Source organism: Phacochoerus africanus, chromosome 8 (genome assembly GCF_016906955.1).
Source record: "Phacochoerus africanus isolate WHEZ1 chromosome 8, ROS_Pafr_v1, whole genome shotgun sequence".
Taxonomy (NCBI): domain Eukaryota; kingdom Metazoa; phylum Chordata; class Mammalia; order Artiodactyla; family Suidae; genus Phacochoerus; species Phacochoerus africanus.
Window position 1 is genome coordinate 82,478,036 of NC_062551.1, and position 19,276 is coordinate 82,497,311.

Below are 19,276 nucleotides of genomic sequence, written 5' to 3' on the forward strand. Positions count from 1 at the left end.
CTTGCCGAGGTTACTTACCTGCCTCTCAGTCCCCGAGGCTTTCAGCGCCTGCCTTACCATCTTTCTCTCCATCCCTCCTTCAAGTCATCATCTTAGTCCCTCCAGCAACCTACTCTTTGTTCCTTGACGTTTATTCTTCTAACATCTTTTAAGACATTATACTTCTTCCACCCACATCCACTGTCAAGCCTTCGATCCTGTCATTAACAGTAACTGTGCAATCTTTAAAATCTCAATTTCAAGCCTCCCATCTTATCACAATCACCACCTCCTGTTGGTCCAGCTCACCTCCTTAAGTATCTTCATGCCAACAGTTCTAGTCAATTGATCCTGATAATAACGATAACAATGATGAAAATAACATCACTGTTACAGCATTTTGCTAGAAGCTGCTCTAAACACATCATGTATATTAACTTGTTGAATCCTCATGATGGCCTTAGGAAGTAAGTGGTTTTTTCGTTTTTTGGTTTTGTTTGTTTGTTTGTTTGCATTTTTTAGGGCTGCACCTGTGGCATATGGAAGTTCCCAGGTTAGGGGTCAAATCAGAGCTACAGCTGCTGGCCACAGTCACAGCCACAGCAACACCAAATCTGAGCCATATCTGTGACATACACCACAGCTCATGGCAACACGGGATTCCCGACCCATTGAGCAAGGCCAGGGATCAAACCCACATCCTCATAGATAGTGGTTGGATTTGTTTCCACTGCGCCACAACAGGAACTCCAGTAAGCATTCTTATTATCTCCATTCTGCAGATAGGAAAACTGAGGCACAGAGAAGCAACTGAGTTGCCCACAATTACTCAGCTAGTGTGGCTTGAGCTGAGATTTTTTTTTAGGGCCGCACCTGCAGCACATGGAGGTTCCCAGGCTAGGGGTGACATCGGAGCTGTAGCTGCCAGCCTATGCCACAGCCACAGCAACTCCAGACCCGAGCTGCATCTATGACCTACACTGCAGCTCATAGCAATGCTGGATCCTTAACCCACTGAGCAGGGCCAGGGATCAAACCTGCATCCTCATGGATCCTAGTCAGATTTGTTAACCACTGAGCCACAAAGGGAACTCCCTTGAGCTGAGATTTGAACCCAAGACGACTGGCTACAGAATCTCTCCAGAGTGCTCTTCGCCCAAAGGCCGCCGGATTTTGCTGGCCATCATCAAGGTCACATTCTCACCCCTCCCTTAACCAGGTTAGATCCCATGATCCACCACCATATTCCCTCCTTTGTAAATAGCCCCATTTCTGGCCTTTCTTGGTCTCCTTGGCTCTCTCTGTACAGAACCCCAGGCTAGTCACATGCAACTCCCTGCTTCTTTCGCAGGGAGTGAAAGAGCTATGGAAGGAGCAGGAAAACTGTACACAGCCCTGGTCACATGTGCATAGCCCACATGACCATGAACCCCAGAGGGGACCTTGGGTGCTGCCCGGCAGTCCTACTGCATCTCTCTGGTCCTCCCAGTCTTCCACTCTCAAGCCCATGTCGCAACTCACCTCTCCTCAAACCCACACCTCCCCTCTCCCCGCAACACTCAGCTGATGACTTTGCCTCTTGCATCTTTGAGAAAATACAAGCAGCAAGTAGAGAATTTTCTCCTGGCCGGAGACAGGAGCTGTGGAACACACCACCAAATCTGCCAGCCGACCCACAGTCCCAGACTTCCCTCCCGTTATGAAGAAAAGCTCTCCATGCACCTGCCACGGGTGCCCAGAATCCCACGCCTTCTTTCCAACTCAAAGACTTAAAATCTTACACCTCCTCTCTCTCTCTATTTTTTTTTTCCTTTTTAGGGCCACACCCGCAGCATACGGGGTTCCCAAGCTAGGGATCCAGTCGGAACTGTAGCCGCTGGCCTATGCCACAACTATAGCAAGCCAGATCCTTAACCCACCAAGCGAGGCCAGGGACCGAAACCATGCCCTCATGGATGCTGGTCAGGTTCGATAACTGCTGAGCTACGAAGGGAACGCCCATCCCCCTTTTGCATTATCAGTTTTCCTCTCTCTACTGACTTATTCCAGCTGGCATAGAAATATCAGCTCTCTTGGAAGTAAACAAATGAACAAACACAATCTCCCTTGACCCCATTCTGCCCTCTAGTTTTTATCTCATTTCTCCGATCCCCTTTACAGCAAAACTCCTTGGAAAGTTTGCCTCTACACGCTGCCTCTATTTCCTCATTTCCAACTCTCTCTTAAAATAATCAAGTCAGGCTTTTGCCTCCGACCTTTTCCCAAACTGAACTCAGTGGTCATTGCGCAGTCCTAAGACTTCTTGTTTAAGTTTTTATTGAAGTGTAGTTAATTTACAAGGCAGTGATCATTTCTGCTGTACAACAAAGCCACCCAGTCATACACAGGCACATGTCCATTCTCTCAGGTTCTTTTCCCACCTGGATTATCATAGAATGCTGAGACTTCTCATCTCTGTTTACCCACACGTCCTAGGGGCTCTCCTACAATCCTTGGCTTTAAATACCATCTATACCTTAACAACTCTAAAATGTACACCCCCAGGCCCAGGTTCTCTTCTAAGCTCCAGACTTGTATATTTCCACTTAGCGACTCCCTGGAATGAAGGTACATGTCTCTAGCCCTCACCTTCATCCTACCTCACTCAAAGCTGAGCTCTGGATGCCACCCCCGCCCCTGGATCTACCTCACCCCAACATGCCCCATCTCAGTAAACGGCACTGTCATCTACCCAGATGCTCCAGATTCGAATTTTGGAGTTTTTTTTTTTTTTCTTTTTGCCTTTTCTAGGGCTGCTCACATGGCATATGGAGATTCCCAAGCTAGGGGTCCGCCAGCCTACACCAAAGCCACAGCAATGCGGGATCCTTAACCCACTGAGCAAGGCCAGGGATCGAACCCGCAACCTCATGGTTCCTAGTCGGATTCGTTAACCACTGTGCCATGACGGGAACTCCTGGAATCATTTTTGACCCTTCTCTTACTCACACTCAGTGAAGTCCATCAGCAAGTTCTGTCCGTCCTGCCTTCAAAGTGTGGCCGGGATCCAGCCTTTCCTCCACCTTCACGGTTATCATCTTATCCAAACCTAGATTATTGCAATAGCTTCTTCTCTGGTCTCTACCTGCTCCATCCTTGCCCCCTCATGGTCTTTTCTGAACCCAGAAACCAGAGAGAGACTCTCTTAAAACATAAGTCAGATCCTATCTCTCCTTTGCTGAAAACTCCCACAGTGCTCCCCAAATTTCTCAGAGTAAAATCTGAAGTCTTTACTCTGGGATATTGAGGCCTCACAAATAAAACAAACCAAAACAACAACAAAAAACCGAGTGAACAAGCATGCATCATCTCATTTAATTAATTCCATTACTGCCCAAGCCCTATGTGGTAGCAATGGCATCCTCACACTGCAGATGAAGAAGCTAAACCTGTCTATCCCAGAGTCACGGGAGGCATTGAGGGCATAGCTGGGAGACCAACCTCAATCTTTGACTCCAAGTCCAGCACTCTTTCTCCTGAAGCAGGCTGGGCTCTTTTTCTCATCTGGGTTCTTTTACTACCTTGCTGTGTGCTCTTAAGCCATCACTTTCCCTCTCAAGGCGTCTGCTTTTCCCCTTGCAATCAGCTCCCATCTCACTTCATTGTACCTGACCTCAGGGTCAGGGCTATGGCAGAGGAGCCGGGAGAGCCATCTGGACCAACTTCACCTTCACAGCTGGCCTCAGCTGTAGGCTTCTGATAGTCTCCCCCAGTTAGATTGTGTGTCCTCTTCCTGACACACACTGCCTGGTTTGAAAGAAGACACTGGCCACTGTAACTTGCTAGACCACTGCCCATGGGACCCCAGGAATTAACTGTCTTTGTATCCATCCCATAATTATCCTTTGAAGAGCACAATCTTATATATCATATTTTGGACGTTGTTTATATGCTGGTATAGACCACACTTTCAGAGCCCTATTTTGGCCTGTCTCTTTTTTATTTTAGTCCCAGAAGCTTTACCAAATGGAGACAGAGCCCTCCTCTCCCACCTGCTCACCCTTCATCCCCGAGGCCCCTCCTCCCAAGCACCGTGACTCACATTGAGGAATCTCTTGGCCACCATCCTTGTGGTGCTAAAGGCGGTCACCTCTATCACTGTCATGAACACCAGCTGCACCAGGTTGACCTTCCCCAGGATGGCACCCGCTGAGATCAGCACAGACGTAGCGCTCACGGTGGCTCTCTGAATACTGGGGATGGTGGGAAAGACAGTGATGACTAAGGAGGAAGAATGCCTCTCGCGCCTTCATTCGCTCATTCAACAAACACTTGTTGAGGACCTGCTCTCTGCCTGACACTGTCCGAGAAACTGGAGTAAGAGAATGAGTAGACAAACTTCCTACTCTCATGAGGCTAGATGCTACCCAGCCTGGGGTCTCCTTTGTCCCCTTCCCCCATCGGGGTGGCAGCCACACTCTGTGAGACGGACCTACACACACTCATCTGTTGTGAGGGTGCGCTGAGGTTCTCATGGGAAGGTCAGGGTGTGTTAACAGAGGCTGGTGGTTCCCCGAGGGTCCCCCCTCTGGGATCTGTTAACTGGGATTCCGCCCTCACCATCTCTTGGGCGGCATCACTCACAGATGCTCAATAGAGGGCGCTCTTTACTCGCCAGCCTGCCTGTCCTTCAGTCACAGGCCACCCTCATCTCTCCTTCTCCATGTAGTGGAAAGAGACTGGGTTTGGAAGCAGGACAAGCCTGGTTTCCAGGTCCAGCTTTGCCACTTGAGCAGCTATTTAATCTCACTGAGCCTGTTTCTCCATCTGTAAAATAAGAATGATGGTCATACTTATCTCATGGGAGGGCTGTGGGGATCAGAAAGAAGAGTCATATGCATGTGTGTCCAGCACACCATGACGGGCACAGAGAGCTAACTCAGGACTATTACGGATTCCTCCTTCTCTTGACGAATGAGCAAGCTTAGGGCGGGGATTCTGAAGGAGAAAACGCTTTTCGTTTTCAAGGCATTTATGATTCAACTGGGGTGACAAGGCTGACATCACGACCCAGTCGATTCAGACCATCTGTGATATCACGAGGCGAGAGGGGGTCACTGGAGGGAGAGAGCACTGTAAACTGGACTCATCAGGGAGGGCTTCCTGGGGGAGGTGGCACGGAGCCAGACAATCCATGGTGGTTAAACTGACCCTCTTCTGGGCACCTTTCCCCCTGGGAGTTGATGACAAGGACACCAAAACCCGACCACTGCTATCACCATCATCTGTTGAACATACAGCTTTGTGTTCAACAGACTTGCAAATCCATCAGGTCGTTTACATTTGAATCCAAGGAACCCTCTGTAAATGGTGCTAGGGTACCATTTGGCACCTCCATTTTATAGGAGAGGACACTGAAACGAGAAGGAGTCACTTTCTGGGTAAGGCCACATAGCTCGTTAATGACAAATGTGAAGCTTAAACCCACCCAGTTGCCCTGGATCCAAAGCCTGTGCTCTGAAGTTTGGATCCGGCCTTCCCGGTGTTGGCTTCCAATGCAGTGTCTTGCTTAAGGCACTTTGCAGGGAAGGATATGGGGAAGAAGCCTCCCAGGGACCAGGACTTATTTGGACTGGAGGGTCACCCCGTGTTTTGCCGTGGCTGGTCAGGTTATACCTTTGGGGGAGTGCTCATTTAACTGGCAAAGGTCTAATTCAAGAGATTGTGTGCCAGTGGCGAGATTGCAGCCCCCCAGGGGCCAGATGGGATCAGGGCGGTGTGGAGAACATGAAGTACAGGACTTGGGACCCGCCTCTGTCTGGGCTTCCTGGGTTGCAATCCTGACCCAGCCACTTCCTGGCTGTGTGTTCTTGAGCCAAATACTTCACCACTCTGTGTTTCAGCATCCTCACCTGTGAGGCAGGGGCAAGGCTTACAGAGCTGTTGGGAGGGCAAAGTGAGTTAAGCCCAATAAGGGGGCTGGTTATTGCTATGACAGACCCTCCTGGGCCTTTCAACATAAGGCATGAAAAACATTACACCTTCTAGGGTTCTTTTTATTTTCATCTTTGTTCCAACAACCATTCACTAAGTCCTTACTAGGTGAGGAAAACAAAGCTGAATAAGACAGGCCTCTGCCGTGCAGAGACTGGTCGTCAGTGACTCAAGGCAGAACCAAGGCGGTGCCAAGTCAGGCCGCACGGTGTGGGTGAGGCCACAGGGGAGGGAGAGGGCCTGTCTGGGAGGTGAGCCTGGGCACGGCCCACCAGCCCAGCCAGAGCAGGAAAGGCCAGGAAGGAGCCCATTGTTCAAATCTGTGAGGCCAGTCCTTCTGGGGGTCACAGCTGGGAGGACCCACGTGGTCAGGGCGGGACAGGGGCGTTCACTCAGGCCATAAATGGCCTCTGCTTGTCTTTCCAGATTGAGTCAAGAGCAAACGGATCCCTGCAGGCAGGATGTCAGAAGAGGGCAGCCTGGAAATGCCTGGAAACTTAGTGCAGGAGGCCAAAGGCACGTGTGGCCTTGAGCTGAGGCCCATCCTTTCAGAGCTCCCCCAGAGTGCCCGCTGTCACTTCCTGGGTGGTTACTGGGGGCGGTTATTGAATCCCCATGGGGATCAGCTCTAAAGTGGTTTTATTTTTTTTTTCTTTTATATAATGATTTTTTTCCCCATTATAGCTGGTTTACAGTGTGCTGTCAATTTTCTACTGTACAGCATGGTGACGTAGTCACCACACATGTACACATTCTTTTTTCTCACATTATCATGCTCAGGTGGAGTTTATTTCTGGGCTAGTAGGGAGCTGGCTAGACTATGTTTCTTGTCATGATCACTCTGGAGTGTGTGGGGAAGGTTACAGAGAGTTAAAACTGAAGCCATGTCCACCACGTAGCTGGGTGTGTGATCCCAGGCAAATGCCTTAGGATCTCTGAGCATTTAGTTCAGAAGGGTTAAACAAATAATGTTTGCGACTTTACAAACACAGCACAGAGCCTGGCTCATGGAAGGGTGTTCAGCAGCAGTGCCCAGAGGGGAAGGTAGAGTGGCCTGGAAACGTGATGGGGTCCCCAAGACACCTGAGATGGGATTTACCATCATCTGGGCAAGATGGGGATTCAGAATTGGATAAAACCAAAAAATGATTTTTTTTTTTTTTTGGTCATTTGTCCTTTTAGGGCTGCACCTGAGGCATATGGAGTTTCCCAGGCTAGAGGTCTAATAGGAGCTACAGCTGCCAGCCTACGCCACGGCCATAGCAACACCAGATCCGAGCCAAGTCTGTGACCTACACCACAGCTCACAGCAATACCGGATCCATAGCATCCATGTATGTATAATGATATGTATGTATATATGTGTGTATATGTACACATGTACTCTTGTGTAACCATCACCCAGGGTAACAGAGAGAATGTTTACTGAACCCCATAAGCTTCTTTTGGGCCCCTTCCTAATCAATGAACACCTTGCCCAGGTAACCATTATTCTGACTTCTGGCAACACAAGTTAATTTGGCTAGTTCTTAGAATTTCTTGCAAAGCCAGCTAAATAGATCAAAGTTCATTTAACTTGGATAGCTCTTTTGTCCACCAGCATTTGAGGACTGAGACTACTTTTCAAGTGACTATTTCTCTGAGTGTGAGATTTCTTTTGGTCTTATCTCTAGGCATTTTTCTTTGAAATTATATTTACTGTGAAAGTTTACAAAATCAAAATCAATAAAAAAAGAAAGGACACAGTGAGGGCAGTAGATCTGGGGCCCTTGTTAGACCACAGAGTAGAGTTGTCAGATGAGACAGAGGATGCCAGTGAAATCTGAACTTTTTGTTAGTATAAAGAAGTCCTGGGAGTTCCCGTCATGGCTCAGTGGTAACGAATCCAACTAGTAACCATGAGGATGCAGGTTCGACCCCTGGCCTCACTCAGTGGGTTAGGGATCTGGTGTTGCCGTATGCTGTGGTGTAGGTCCCAGATGTGGCTCAGATCCCACATGGCTGTGGCGTACACTGGCAGCTACAGCTCTGATGTGACCCCTAGCCTGGGAACTTCCACATGGTTCGGGTGTGGCCCTAAAAAGGAAAAAAATGAAAAAAAAAAAAAAGAAGTCCTGAATATTGCATGGTGTCAGGGCTGGAAAGAGAAGGGGACATCCAAGCTTTTCTGAGAATCTGCCCTCTTGGGCCCCACACCTCCAAGGACCCAGAAGGGATCCATCCGGTTACCTAGTCAGATTGATGCTCATCTTCCTGGAAAAGGTGGGGCTCAGGAAGCCATCCAGCAGGAGCGTCAACTGTACCCCGAGAGCCAGCAGAAACAGATTGAAGGCCACGCTGCTCCAGCAGTGTCTCCGCAAAGATGTATTGAGGAAGCCCAAGCCAAGGGCTGCAATGATGACCACATCCTGGAAGCCTGCTCAGGGAAGAGATGTTGGGAAGGAGGAAGGGAAGAAGACGAGGTGGAGGATCTTGTGAAATTAGAGTTTTACAGAACTGCCCCTGGAAGGGACATTAGAGATCATTTAAAGGTGCTTGGTCAAGTTACTGGCCTTCTTTGAGCCTCAGTTTCCTTGTCTGAATAATGGGGGAAACACGGACATACCATGCAGAGTTGAGGGAAGGATTAACTGAGTCAATGCAGGGCCTGGCTCATGGTGAGTGTTCAGGAAATGCAGCTATTATTGTTATTATTAAACTTAATGATATGAACACGTGTAGAGTGTCACGACCCGTCCTTGGCACATCGTTGACACTCAGTAAAGGTGATGACTCCTGCTACTGAGAATCGGGTTCAACCTCGTGATCACATGCATGAGAATAAAAGGCCACAGAAGGTGGTGACTTGGCTCAGGTTATGCAGAAAATAGCAGGCAGAAAAGGGTCCAGAGATTCACACCCAAGAGCCAAATTATCTTTGGTTCTTGCAGAAAACAGCTCTCTCCCTTTGGCCTCTGCTGAGAGGGACCTGGTACGTGGGCAGAAAGCACCAGGGCCACTTGGATAACCCTCGCCTTTCCCAGCCTCGGACCCTGTGCAGGGGCTGCTGTGGCAGATGAGCACAAGGGACTTAGCTAATATTCAGGAGGGGACCAGCCAAAAAAAAAAAAAAAGGCGGGGGGCAGATGCTTTGAATCAATTCCAGGTTTGAAACATGGGTCACAGTGTGGGCTCTGGAACTAGATAAGCTTGGGGTCATATCAGGGCTCTGGCATTTCCCAGCTGTGTGGCTTAATCTAGTTCTTTAAATGTCTCTGAGCTTTAATAACAGCCTGCATTTATTAAGCGTTTACCAAGGGCCAACACTGTTTGAACCACTCATTTGGGTCTTACAACCACCCTTCGAGCAGGCTGCTGTTATCGCCATTTTACAGATAGGAAAACTGAGGCACGGGGGATTAAGTAGCTTGCTCCAGTGGGTAGAGTAGTAATTTAAACCTATATGGTCTGCTCTGGCGTCTGTGCCTTGAACAACCACACTCTTTGCCCCCTTGTGGTTTTCTCACCTGTTAAATGGGAAAAAGAATCATACCTCCCTCTGTCCCACTGCCGGAATCTAAAGGTATAATGCACATTATTGCTCGGAAGAGTACAGACTATATTTTATCAACAAACATCCACTATTTTTACATGTGTTTAAATGCCTGGCAAGAGATCTTGAAGGAATTTGTCCCCCCCCCACCCCAACTATTGGAGATTATTTCAGGGTTTAGGAGTTTTCACTTTGTTAAAATTTTATGCAACCAGTGTAAAGACAGTAAAGAATTTTTTTTTAAGGAAAAAACATGGGCTTTGAGGTTAGACAGTTCGGTTTAACCCTGGCTCTATTATTCCCTATTAGGTCAAGCCATATTAAATTGCCAACATATGCTCATTTTGAGCAAATATAAACAGCAATTTTTATTTCCATCCCTTAGCTGTACAGCCTTGTGGGTTGCTTATTTTCCCTATCAGCTGCATAAGGGCAATTATGCTCCCCTCGGGGATGCTGGGAGATCCAAAGGAAGTCATATTTTGTTCAAGAGCTTAGCACAGGACCTGGCACACAGAGAAAACTCAGTAAATGGGGGCTATTCACCACCACCATCATCACCATCACAGCATTAAAACTCACCTGGTCTCCCGCCTTGGCTCTGATAACAATGAGGAAGCTCTCCTTTCCAGAACTCTCCAAAGCCTCTTCAATCTTACACCTAAATTCACTTTCATTGAAAACCACACATAACTAGGATCTTGCATATAGGACTTGGGTGGGTGCTGATGATCCTGGATCAGTCTGACAACACCGAGCTGTAGGAGACCCGAGCACCTCCTTGGGGTCTGGGGACTTGGGGGGTGGGTGAGAAGTGGATATTCAGGAGGATTCAACTTCCCCGCACCTTTTTCTCTGACAGAAGAGAGGGGGAGGTATAAGCAGTGCTTCAGCTTTCGGCTTGCATCCCCTTAGGAATCCAGTTTGGAATGGGTATGGGCAGGGCACATCTTGTATAGGGGTTCCTCCTGGGGTGGCTCAAATTCCTTCAGGAGCAAAGCAGCAAACCGTATGTATGAAGGGTACAAGGGAGTGATGAGGCTTGTGGCCAATTGGAGCCTGCATGCCCAACTTTAGATACTCAATCTTTTCTTTCTTTTCTTTCTTTTTTTTTCTTTTCTTTCTAAGGCCACACTTGCAGCAAATGGAAATTCAAATTGGAGCTGCAGCTGCTGGCCTGTGCCATGGCCACGGCAACACTGGATCTGAGCCACAGCTGTGACCTGTGCTGCAGCTTGCAGCAACACAGGATCCTTAAACCATGTTAAGTATTCCAAGCAAGGCTAGGAATAGAACCTGCATCCTCACAGGGACAATGTCGGATCCTTATCCTGCTGAGCCACAACAGAAGCTCCAAGTTTAATCTTTTCTTAAAACACTGGTGTTCAAAGAAACCATTTTGCAGCAATGCTCTGTGCAAAGGGTCTGGACTTATGAAGGTTCCATGAGTATGGGGACTCTTCCATTTTCCTCTCATTCTACAGAAGGGGATCAGAGAGAGCCTGTGATTTCCTCAATGTCACACAGCACGTCAGGAGGAGAGCCAAGGTCTGGACTCCTGGTACTTCCACCAGCCAGGCTGTCTCTTGTTCTTGCTTGCCCTCACCTCACTAAGGGACCTTAGGCAAGTCCCTCGCCTTCTTTGGGCCTCAGTTCCCCTATCTGTAACACATGGGAATCAGCATGTGTTACTCTCTAAGGACTTACTGCTCTGGCATATTCAGAGGAGGGGATCAGTGGGTGGGGAGGGGGTCACCAGTATTAGGGCAGAGGTGGGGATCTAAAGATTAGAGCATCAGAAGCTCTTAGCTGGGGGGCTTTTTCAGGCCAGCTGCTACCAGGTATAGGAACACAGGACCCCTCACCCAAGGCCCTGATGGAGGGGTTGTGCTTCAGTCAGAGAGTTTCTGGGAGTCATTGACAGTTCCCACTCACCCCAAACTGGTCAGTAAATCCCAGTTTAGTAAGTTTACCCACATAGTAAGTTCTAGTAACTATTATCCCAAACTTGCCCCTCTCCTCTCACCCCCTGCATCCTTCCACTCCCTCTCCCAGCTTCCTGGGGCTCTGGCCCATCCCTACTCCTCCCTGCCCTGTCCTCAAGTTCAGCTCTGGGTCCCAGCTGGGGGCATCCCCACTGTCAGCCTCCACCTCTCAGAGCCTGCACTGGGCCCCACTTGAGCATCTGGTCTGATAAGATAATGGGCTCTAAGGTGTCCAGGGGTGATAAAGAGTGGATTGCTGCAGGAGCCCCAACGACTGGGCCCCAGAAGGGAGTTTAACCGTCTAAGGCAGGTCTTTAGGAAAACCTTTTATTTTGCTTTTGAGGGCTGCACCATGGCATCTGGAGGTTCTCAGGCTAGGGGTCCAATCGGAGCTGTAGCTGCTGGCCTATGCCACAGCCACAGCAATGTGGGATCTGAACCGTGTCTGTGACCCTCACCACAGCTCATGGCAACGCCGGATCCCTAACCCACTGAGCAAGGCCAGGGATCGAACCTGTGTCCTCATGGATGCTAGTCAAATTTGTTAACTGCTGAGCCATGTCAGGAACTCCCAGAACTTTACAAAAGTCCCATGACTTAGAGAAAGTCTAACCTGGGAGTTCTTCAGGGCAGTAATTACCATCATTGTAACAGCGGGCACATATACGGTGCCCTCCACGTGCCAGGTACTGTTCCAAGTGCCTGCCAGCCTTAACCTACAACGACCCCATGCAGGAGGTACTATTTATCATCCCCACTTTAAAAATGGGGAAAGGGAGGCACAGAGAGGTGCTGTAATTAGCCCAGGTCACATAGCTAGCAAATGGTAGCGGCAGATCTGAATCCTGACTCTCTGGGTTTAGCCACCTCACCATCCTGTGTCTCCATATATCTTTCACTCTTCACAGGGTCAAATGAACAGTGTGGGCCTCTGAGTCAGGTTGGCAAGAATTCAGAGCCTGGCTCTACCTCTGTGTCCTTGCTTCCTAGTCTGTAAGAGGGTCTGAAACAATGGCACCTGCTCCGAGGTTTGTTAGGAGTAGTGGGCTCACTGGCTCCTACAGATCGCTTAGCCAAACACTGAGCACATAGTAAGTGCTAGTAACTATTATCCCAAGCTTGCCACTTGTTAGCTACTTTGGGCAAGACTGTCCCCCGACTCTTTCAGCCTGGCTGTGCCTAGGAGTCCAGCTCTGGGTCACCACCCTTGCCCCTCCCTCCAGCCTGCAGATGTTTCAGCAACATCACCTCTGAGGCCTGGCCCAGCTTCTGTCCCTCAGGCCCTGGGTTCGACCTCCACACTGTGCTCCCCACCACTGACGAGGAGGCCCTCTGCAGCCCCGGTCTGGGACCATCCATGGAGCCTCACGCTGCTCTCCCACCTCCCACAGCCTCTCCTCCCACCCCTCCCTCACCCCTGCACAGCCTGGAAGAGAAAAAGATTGCCCAATCCAAGGGGCGGCCAAGGCTAAGATGTGGAAGGTACCAGGATTTGGGAGTAAAGTCCTTCTACCCTTTTTTTTTTTGGTCTTTTTAGGGCTGTACCCATGGCATGTGGAAGTTCCCAGGCTAGGGGTCAAATTGGAGTTGCAGCTGCCGGCCTACGCCACAGCCACAGCCACACCAGATCTGAGCCTCATCTGCAAGCTATACTGAAGCTCATGGCAATGCTGGATCCTTAACCCACTGAGCCAGGCCAGGGATCAAACCTGCATCTTCATAGATATTAATCAGATTCTTAACCTACTGAGCCATGAAGAGAACTCCCCATCTACTCTTTTGACAGCGCTCCTTCCTGCTTCTAATGAGTATGGGGGAAACTGGGTGATAGTCACAGTGCAGGGCCCCGGATGGTCCCCCAGTTTGGCAACTTGGAGCAGGCTCTGTGTGATAGATTGTCATGGTAATGGCCTCCGGTGAATCATGCCTTCCTGTATAGACCCCTCCCACCTGAGTTGGGCCTGGCTATTGGCTTTGGCTAATGGGACATTAGCAAGCACGATGCAAGCTGAGGCTTGAAAAGTACTCGTGCACTGGGGCTTGCCCTCTCTTACTGCAGCAACTTGGCTGCTGCCATGTGAAAAGTCTGGGCTAGTTTGCTGGAACGACGTGGGTTCCCCGCCAGCCAGCACCACATGTGAACGAGATCATCTGAGGCTGTGCAGCCGCAGTCAAACCTCCAGGCTAGAGGTGCACGGTGACCCTAGGTGAAATGGACAGTAGAATTGCACTGCCGAGCTGAAATTGCTGAACACAGAATCACGATCAGGAGCAAATTAGATGATTGCTATTTTGAGCCACTAAGCTTGGGGGTGGTTTGTTATGCAAATAACAGACATGCTTGCTTCCCCCAAGCATCTCAAGGCACCTCAGCCCCAAGCCTCGAGTTAACTTATCACTGTTCATTTATCCCTAAATCTGCCTTTCCCCTTGTGCTTCTCATCTCAGGAATGGGCACCTCCATCTGCCAAATCACACGTCTGAAGCCATCCTCGACTCCTCCCTCATTTTCACCAAAAACAGCTGATATTTATCTCCTAAATATCTCTTGAATTTGACTCTTTGCTTCTCCTCTCCTGTCCCTGCCCATCTGGCCTCATCACACGTCATCCAGGCCACTGGTCATTAGAGTAGGAAACACACCTCTCAGAAGATGTTCCAGATAATCCACAGGGGCTGCTGGAAAAAGATAGCAGCTTTCTAGTTCTATTCACTTTTTCTAAAAAAGTTAAGAAATTAAAGTTTATTAACAAAAGCAGAGTTCCCGTCTCAGCTCAGTGGTTAACGAAACTTACTAGTATCCATGAGGATGAGGGTTCGATCGCTGGCCTTGCTCAGTGGGTTAAGACCTGGCATTGCAGGAGCTGTGGTATAGGTCGCAGACACTGCTCTGACCCTACATTGCTGTGGCTGTGGTGTAGGCCGGCAGCCACAGCTCCAATTCAACCCCTAGCCTGGGAACCTCTATATGGCATGTGTGTGGCCTTAAAAAGACAAAATAATAATAATAATAAAAGCTAATATTCTTTTTTATCAGTCTTATTTAATGTGTTCATTCTTTCAATGCTTTCAACAACTTAAGTACTATCATCAAGTGACAGAGGTTGAAATGAAAGCAGAGAGAGGTTGAGCGATTTGCCCAAGATCTTACAGCTAAGAAGAGGCAGAGGCAAGATCTGAATTAGAAGTTCTGGCTGTGGCACAGTGGGTTCATGATCTGGCTTGTCTCTGTGGCAGCACCAGTTAGATCCCTAGCCTGGCACAGAGGATTAAGGGTCTGGCAGATTCAATCCCTGGCCGCACTTCCATATGCTGCAGGTGCAGCCAAAAAAGGCAAAAAGAAGATTTGAATCAGTCTAGTGCCAGGAGCCCTCAAACTTCCAAGAGCATAAGAGTCACTTGAGGGCTTGGTGAAACATGGATTGCTGGGCCCCACCCTAGAGTTTCGGATCAGTAGGTATAGACAGGAGCCTGGGAATTTCTAACAAGTTCCCAGGGGACCTTGAGGTGGGCTGCCTGGGATCGCATTTTGAGACCATCAATCTAAATGATCTCAAAAATGTGCTTTCCTACCCCTAAAGGCACTTGGCAAAGCAAGCATGTGATGTTCAGATTAACTCAGAACCTCTTCTCACTTGGTCAGGATGTCGGACAGAGGAGTCTCCTAGCTTTGGAAGGTGTCCTAAGGGAATATTGGGCCACTGAAAAGGCAATGACATGTGTTTCTCCGTAGTCATCATGTGGCAACTAATGACAGAGTTTTGGTTTTTGTTTTTTAAAATGTACCTCTTGATTATGGAAAAGTTTAGGCACGCACGAAAATGGAGTGAGTATCATGGTGAACCTCATGTACCCATTCCCAGCTTTGATGATTTTCGCATAAAGTCAGTCTTATTTTTATTATCCTTCTCCATTTGCTTTTTTCTTTTTTTCTGACATGAAGCAGACTCCAGACATCATTCCATTTCAGTATGCTTCTCTAACATATAGGACCTTTATAAGCACCCACTATGCTAGTATCACACCTAACAAAACTAACAATAATTTCTGTATACTATGTAATATTCACATTTTATTTAGATTTCCATATTGTCTCAAAAATGTCTTTTTTTTTTTTTTTAGAATTTACTGGTTTAAGTAATTTATCATTTACATGGACTGTATTAGATTAAGTGGATTGACAGATTGTTACCTAGTTTTAGCTCAACTAGCCTTCACAAAATGGACCAATGGCTCAAACAGCTCCTGCCCCAAAACACAGATTGAAGGCAAAACAATAACGGCGGGCAAGCAATACAGAAACAAAAGGGTGGAGCAATGCTTCTCCTTCTGCAGACTCTGTGTCCGTCACATTCAAAATTGTTAAGAAGTCATTCTAGGAGTTCCCACTGTGGTGCAGCAGAAACGAATCCGACTAGTATCCAAGAGGATGATGGTTCAATCCCTGGCCTCATGCAGTGGGTTAAGGGTCTAGCATTGCTGTGAGCCGTGGGGTAGATCACAGACAGCTCATCCTGCGTTGCTATGGCTGTGGCATAGGCTAGCAGCTGCAGCTCCGTTTTGACCCCTAGTCTGGGAACTTCCATATGCCGTGAAGGTCGCCCTAAAAAGCAAAAAACTAAAAAATTAAAGAAAACTTTTTAGGAGTTCCCGTTGTGGCACAGTGGTTAACGAATCTGACTAGGAACCATGAGGTTGCGGGTTCGATCCCTGGCCTTGCTCAGTGGGTTAAGGATCCGGCGTTGCCGTGAACTGTGGTGTAAGTCGCAGACGCAGTCGAATCCCGTGTTGCTGTGGCTGTGGCGTAGGCCGGTGGCTACGGCTCCAATTTGACCCCTAGCCTGGGAACCTCCATATGCTGCGGGAGCAGCCCTACAAAAGGTAAAAAGACAAAAAAAAAATTTAAAAGGTAGTCTAATCATATCTGACAAGAAGTCAAGCAGGATAATTTGAAATTATCAGGAAGACTCTGAGGAATGGATTTGCATCCGCCATCATTAATGGTCACAATGGACCTTGCCTTAAGAGTGATTGACACCATCGTGATCAGAAATTTGAAAATATTATATATTTCGTTTTGATCTCTATGAAATTTTCTAGTTTGTGTGCATGCATTATAATGTACAAAATGTATCAGTGTCGCAATACTTAGGTATAACATATAAATACAGTGCATGCTTGAAAAGTGTTGTGCACGACCAGAAAAGTGTGAAACCCTCTGATCCATATGATGCTAAAGCCTCCTCACTGGCCTCCCACCTCAAGTCATACCCCTTTCCCCATCCTCATTCCAGCCCTGGAATGGCTTTCTCTGTAACCCAAACCCAAGCTGATCACACTTCTGCTTCCTATCAGATCAAAAGAATGAAGGGCAAATGTCTTACTCATCAAAACGGGTCTACTACTCCTTGCTTCCCTCTTTATGTTCCAACAACACTGCTGTGTTAAACCCTAGCCTGGTCCAGTCCAAGGAGCACACACACAACAGTTCCTGCTATGCTCTTGAGCCTCCATTTTCACATAGTTACTCCTACTGAGCCACCAAGACCTGGCTGGACAGTCACTTCCCTCCAGAGGCCTTTCCTAATGTCACCATCTCCCTGCTTGGGTAGCCTCCCCTATGCTCCCATATAAAGTGAGCATCTGAGGACACTTTATACCTATGTTAGCAGCACAGCCTAGGAGTAAAGAACATGGACTCTGGATCCAAACTACAAAATTGGAATACTGGCTCCTACACCTACTAGTTATATGACAAGCGACTCAACCTCAGCCTAAAATGGGGCCGTGAAGCATCATGGTTCAGTGCATGGAAACTAAAATCAGGTTGCCTAAGTTTAAATCTGCTGTGCTCTTGCTAGCTGAGCAACCTTGGGCAAATCACTCCATGTCCAAGTGTCTGGTTTCCTCATATGAAAAGCAGAGATCATAATAGTGCCTATCTTGTAAGGTTATTGTGAGGGTACCATGTAAAGCATTTAGAAGCCTGCTTAGTACATAGTAAGTAACCAATAAATATCAGCTCTAATTAGTATATGTCTGGATCCCACATAGTTTGTAATACAGGTTTGAATGAGTGAATGAATGCATGAATGCATTGAATTACATTGTACTGGATTAAGAAGAATGCAAGTAAATTGAACTGAATTAAAGTTGTACCCAGGCCTTGCTAGTCCGGACCGCTTTGGGCTCACCCAGTAAGCAGAGTGGGAACTTCCCTCCCTAAGTCATCTCCTGTCCTTCTTTCCACTGCTGAGGTCCCCTGGATGCCTTCCCTCTGCTCTGGTTAGTGAATATCTCTTAGAAACAAGCAAACTCTCAACCAGGCTCAAGCTTCAGCTTTGTCTCAGGGACGTCACTCAAGGAGGCCCTGCCATTATCAGAAACAACATATCAGCCCACTGATATACTTGAAAATGCATCTCAACTTAAAAAAAAAAATAAGCAAAAGCCACACCACTGTGGACATCTGACCTGTTTACAGGTATCCTTATCACAGTATATGAATATTTTTAGGTGCGTGTAAAAGAACAGCCATCCTACATTCCCCCTCCAGCCATAGCGTACGGCTCTGGATTTGCAGACAGAATGCAGACTTCCCAGCCCCTAAGTGAGACAAAAGTTTGCAAAAGGAAGGTGGTATAGAAATAAGAAAAAGAGACATCAAAAAGAAAAAGAAAAGAGAAAAGAAACAAAAAACTCCAAACTCAACAACAACATGAAATTCCTTGCTGTTGAGGGCATGAGGCGAGTAGCAGAGAAGCAGAGAGTTATAAAGACCATTTGGCAAAGGGAATTCTGGGAACACAGAAAAGGAAGCCCCTCACTCTGCCCTGATAAATCATGGAAGCCTTCATGGAAGAGGGGATGTCCATGCTGGTGCTAAAGAAGAGACTGCATTGTTGGCTGGGTCTTTGTGCAAGGAATGGAAGAAGATGAGGGAAGCCCTTCTCAGAGGCTTTGAGGAAAGGAACACCTAGGGTCCTAGAGGACCACAGACTTCCTCCTCCCCTGTCCCTACTATTCGCCTTGGTGACCACCTCCCCTCTGGACACTCACCTTGATAGGTCCCCAGGAACTCCTTCTGAGCCTTTGAAGAAGTGTCATAGGAGGTGAAAAAGAAGAAGACAAGAAAGAGAATCACCTCCAGCGTTAAGATCCACGGAGGCAGGCAGCCCCGCACAGACCGTTGGTACTTAGAGCCCATCTTGTGTCTGCTCAGTGGTTCCACCAGCACCAGGCACTACCCCTTGGTCCCCCACTCGGGGGAGCGATAGGGGAGACACCCACCAAAGGCCTTATCTCAGGCTGCAAGGCCGGCTCTGCCAGCCTGTCTATGGGGTTAACAGAGGAACAGAGGAAGGCCTATGACAGCGAGTAGGGAGAAATGCATTTATTCCAATGTTAATTGATTCATTCAGTCACTCATTTAGTTATTCATTCAACATGACTCAACACCCAAACATAAGAATCCTCCTTGAAGGTCCCGTTGTGGCTCAGTGGTTAACGAATCTGACTAGGAACCATGAGGTTTCAGGTTCGATCCCTGACCTTGCTCAGTGGGTTAGGGATCCGGCGTTGCCGTGAGCTGTGGTGTAGGTCGCAGAGGAGGCCTGGATCCCGCATTGCTGTGGCTCTGATGTAGGCCAGCAGCTACAGCTCAGATTAGACCCCTAGCCTGGGAACATTCATATGCCGCAGGAGCGGCCCTAGGAAAGGCAAAAAGACAAAAAAAAAAAAAAAAAAAGAAGAAGAAAGAATCCTCCTTTATCCATTATTTCCATTTGCCCTCACCATATCCTTGCAA

General features: G+C 48.0%; 1 protein-coding gene across 1 annotated transcript in view; it reads right to left on the reverse strand.

Moving 5' to 3' along the window:
- The window catches only part of RHCE (Rh blood group CcEe antigens), a 44,305-nt gene extending 25,562 nt beyond the window's left edge, over positions 1 to 18,743 (reverse strand). Inside the window, exons 1-3 of the mRNA XM_047790416.1 lie at positions 18,529 to 18,743; positions 8,182 to 8,368; positions 4,061 to 4,211 (exon numbers count right to left, since the gene is read on the reverse strand). Coding sequence (XP_047646372.1) covers positions 4,061 to 4,211; positions 8,182 to 8,368; positions 18,529 to 18,676 — 486 coding nt within the window. The 5' untranslated portion in view covers positions 18,677 to 18,743. The remainder of the gene's footprint in view (positions 1 to 4,060; positions 4,212 to 8,181; positions 8,369 to 18,528) is intronic.
- Between the last annotated feature and the right edge of the window lie 533 nt (positions 18,744 to 19,276).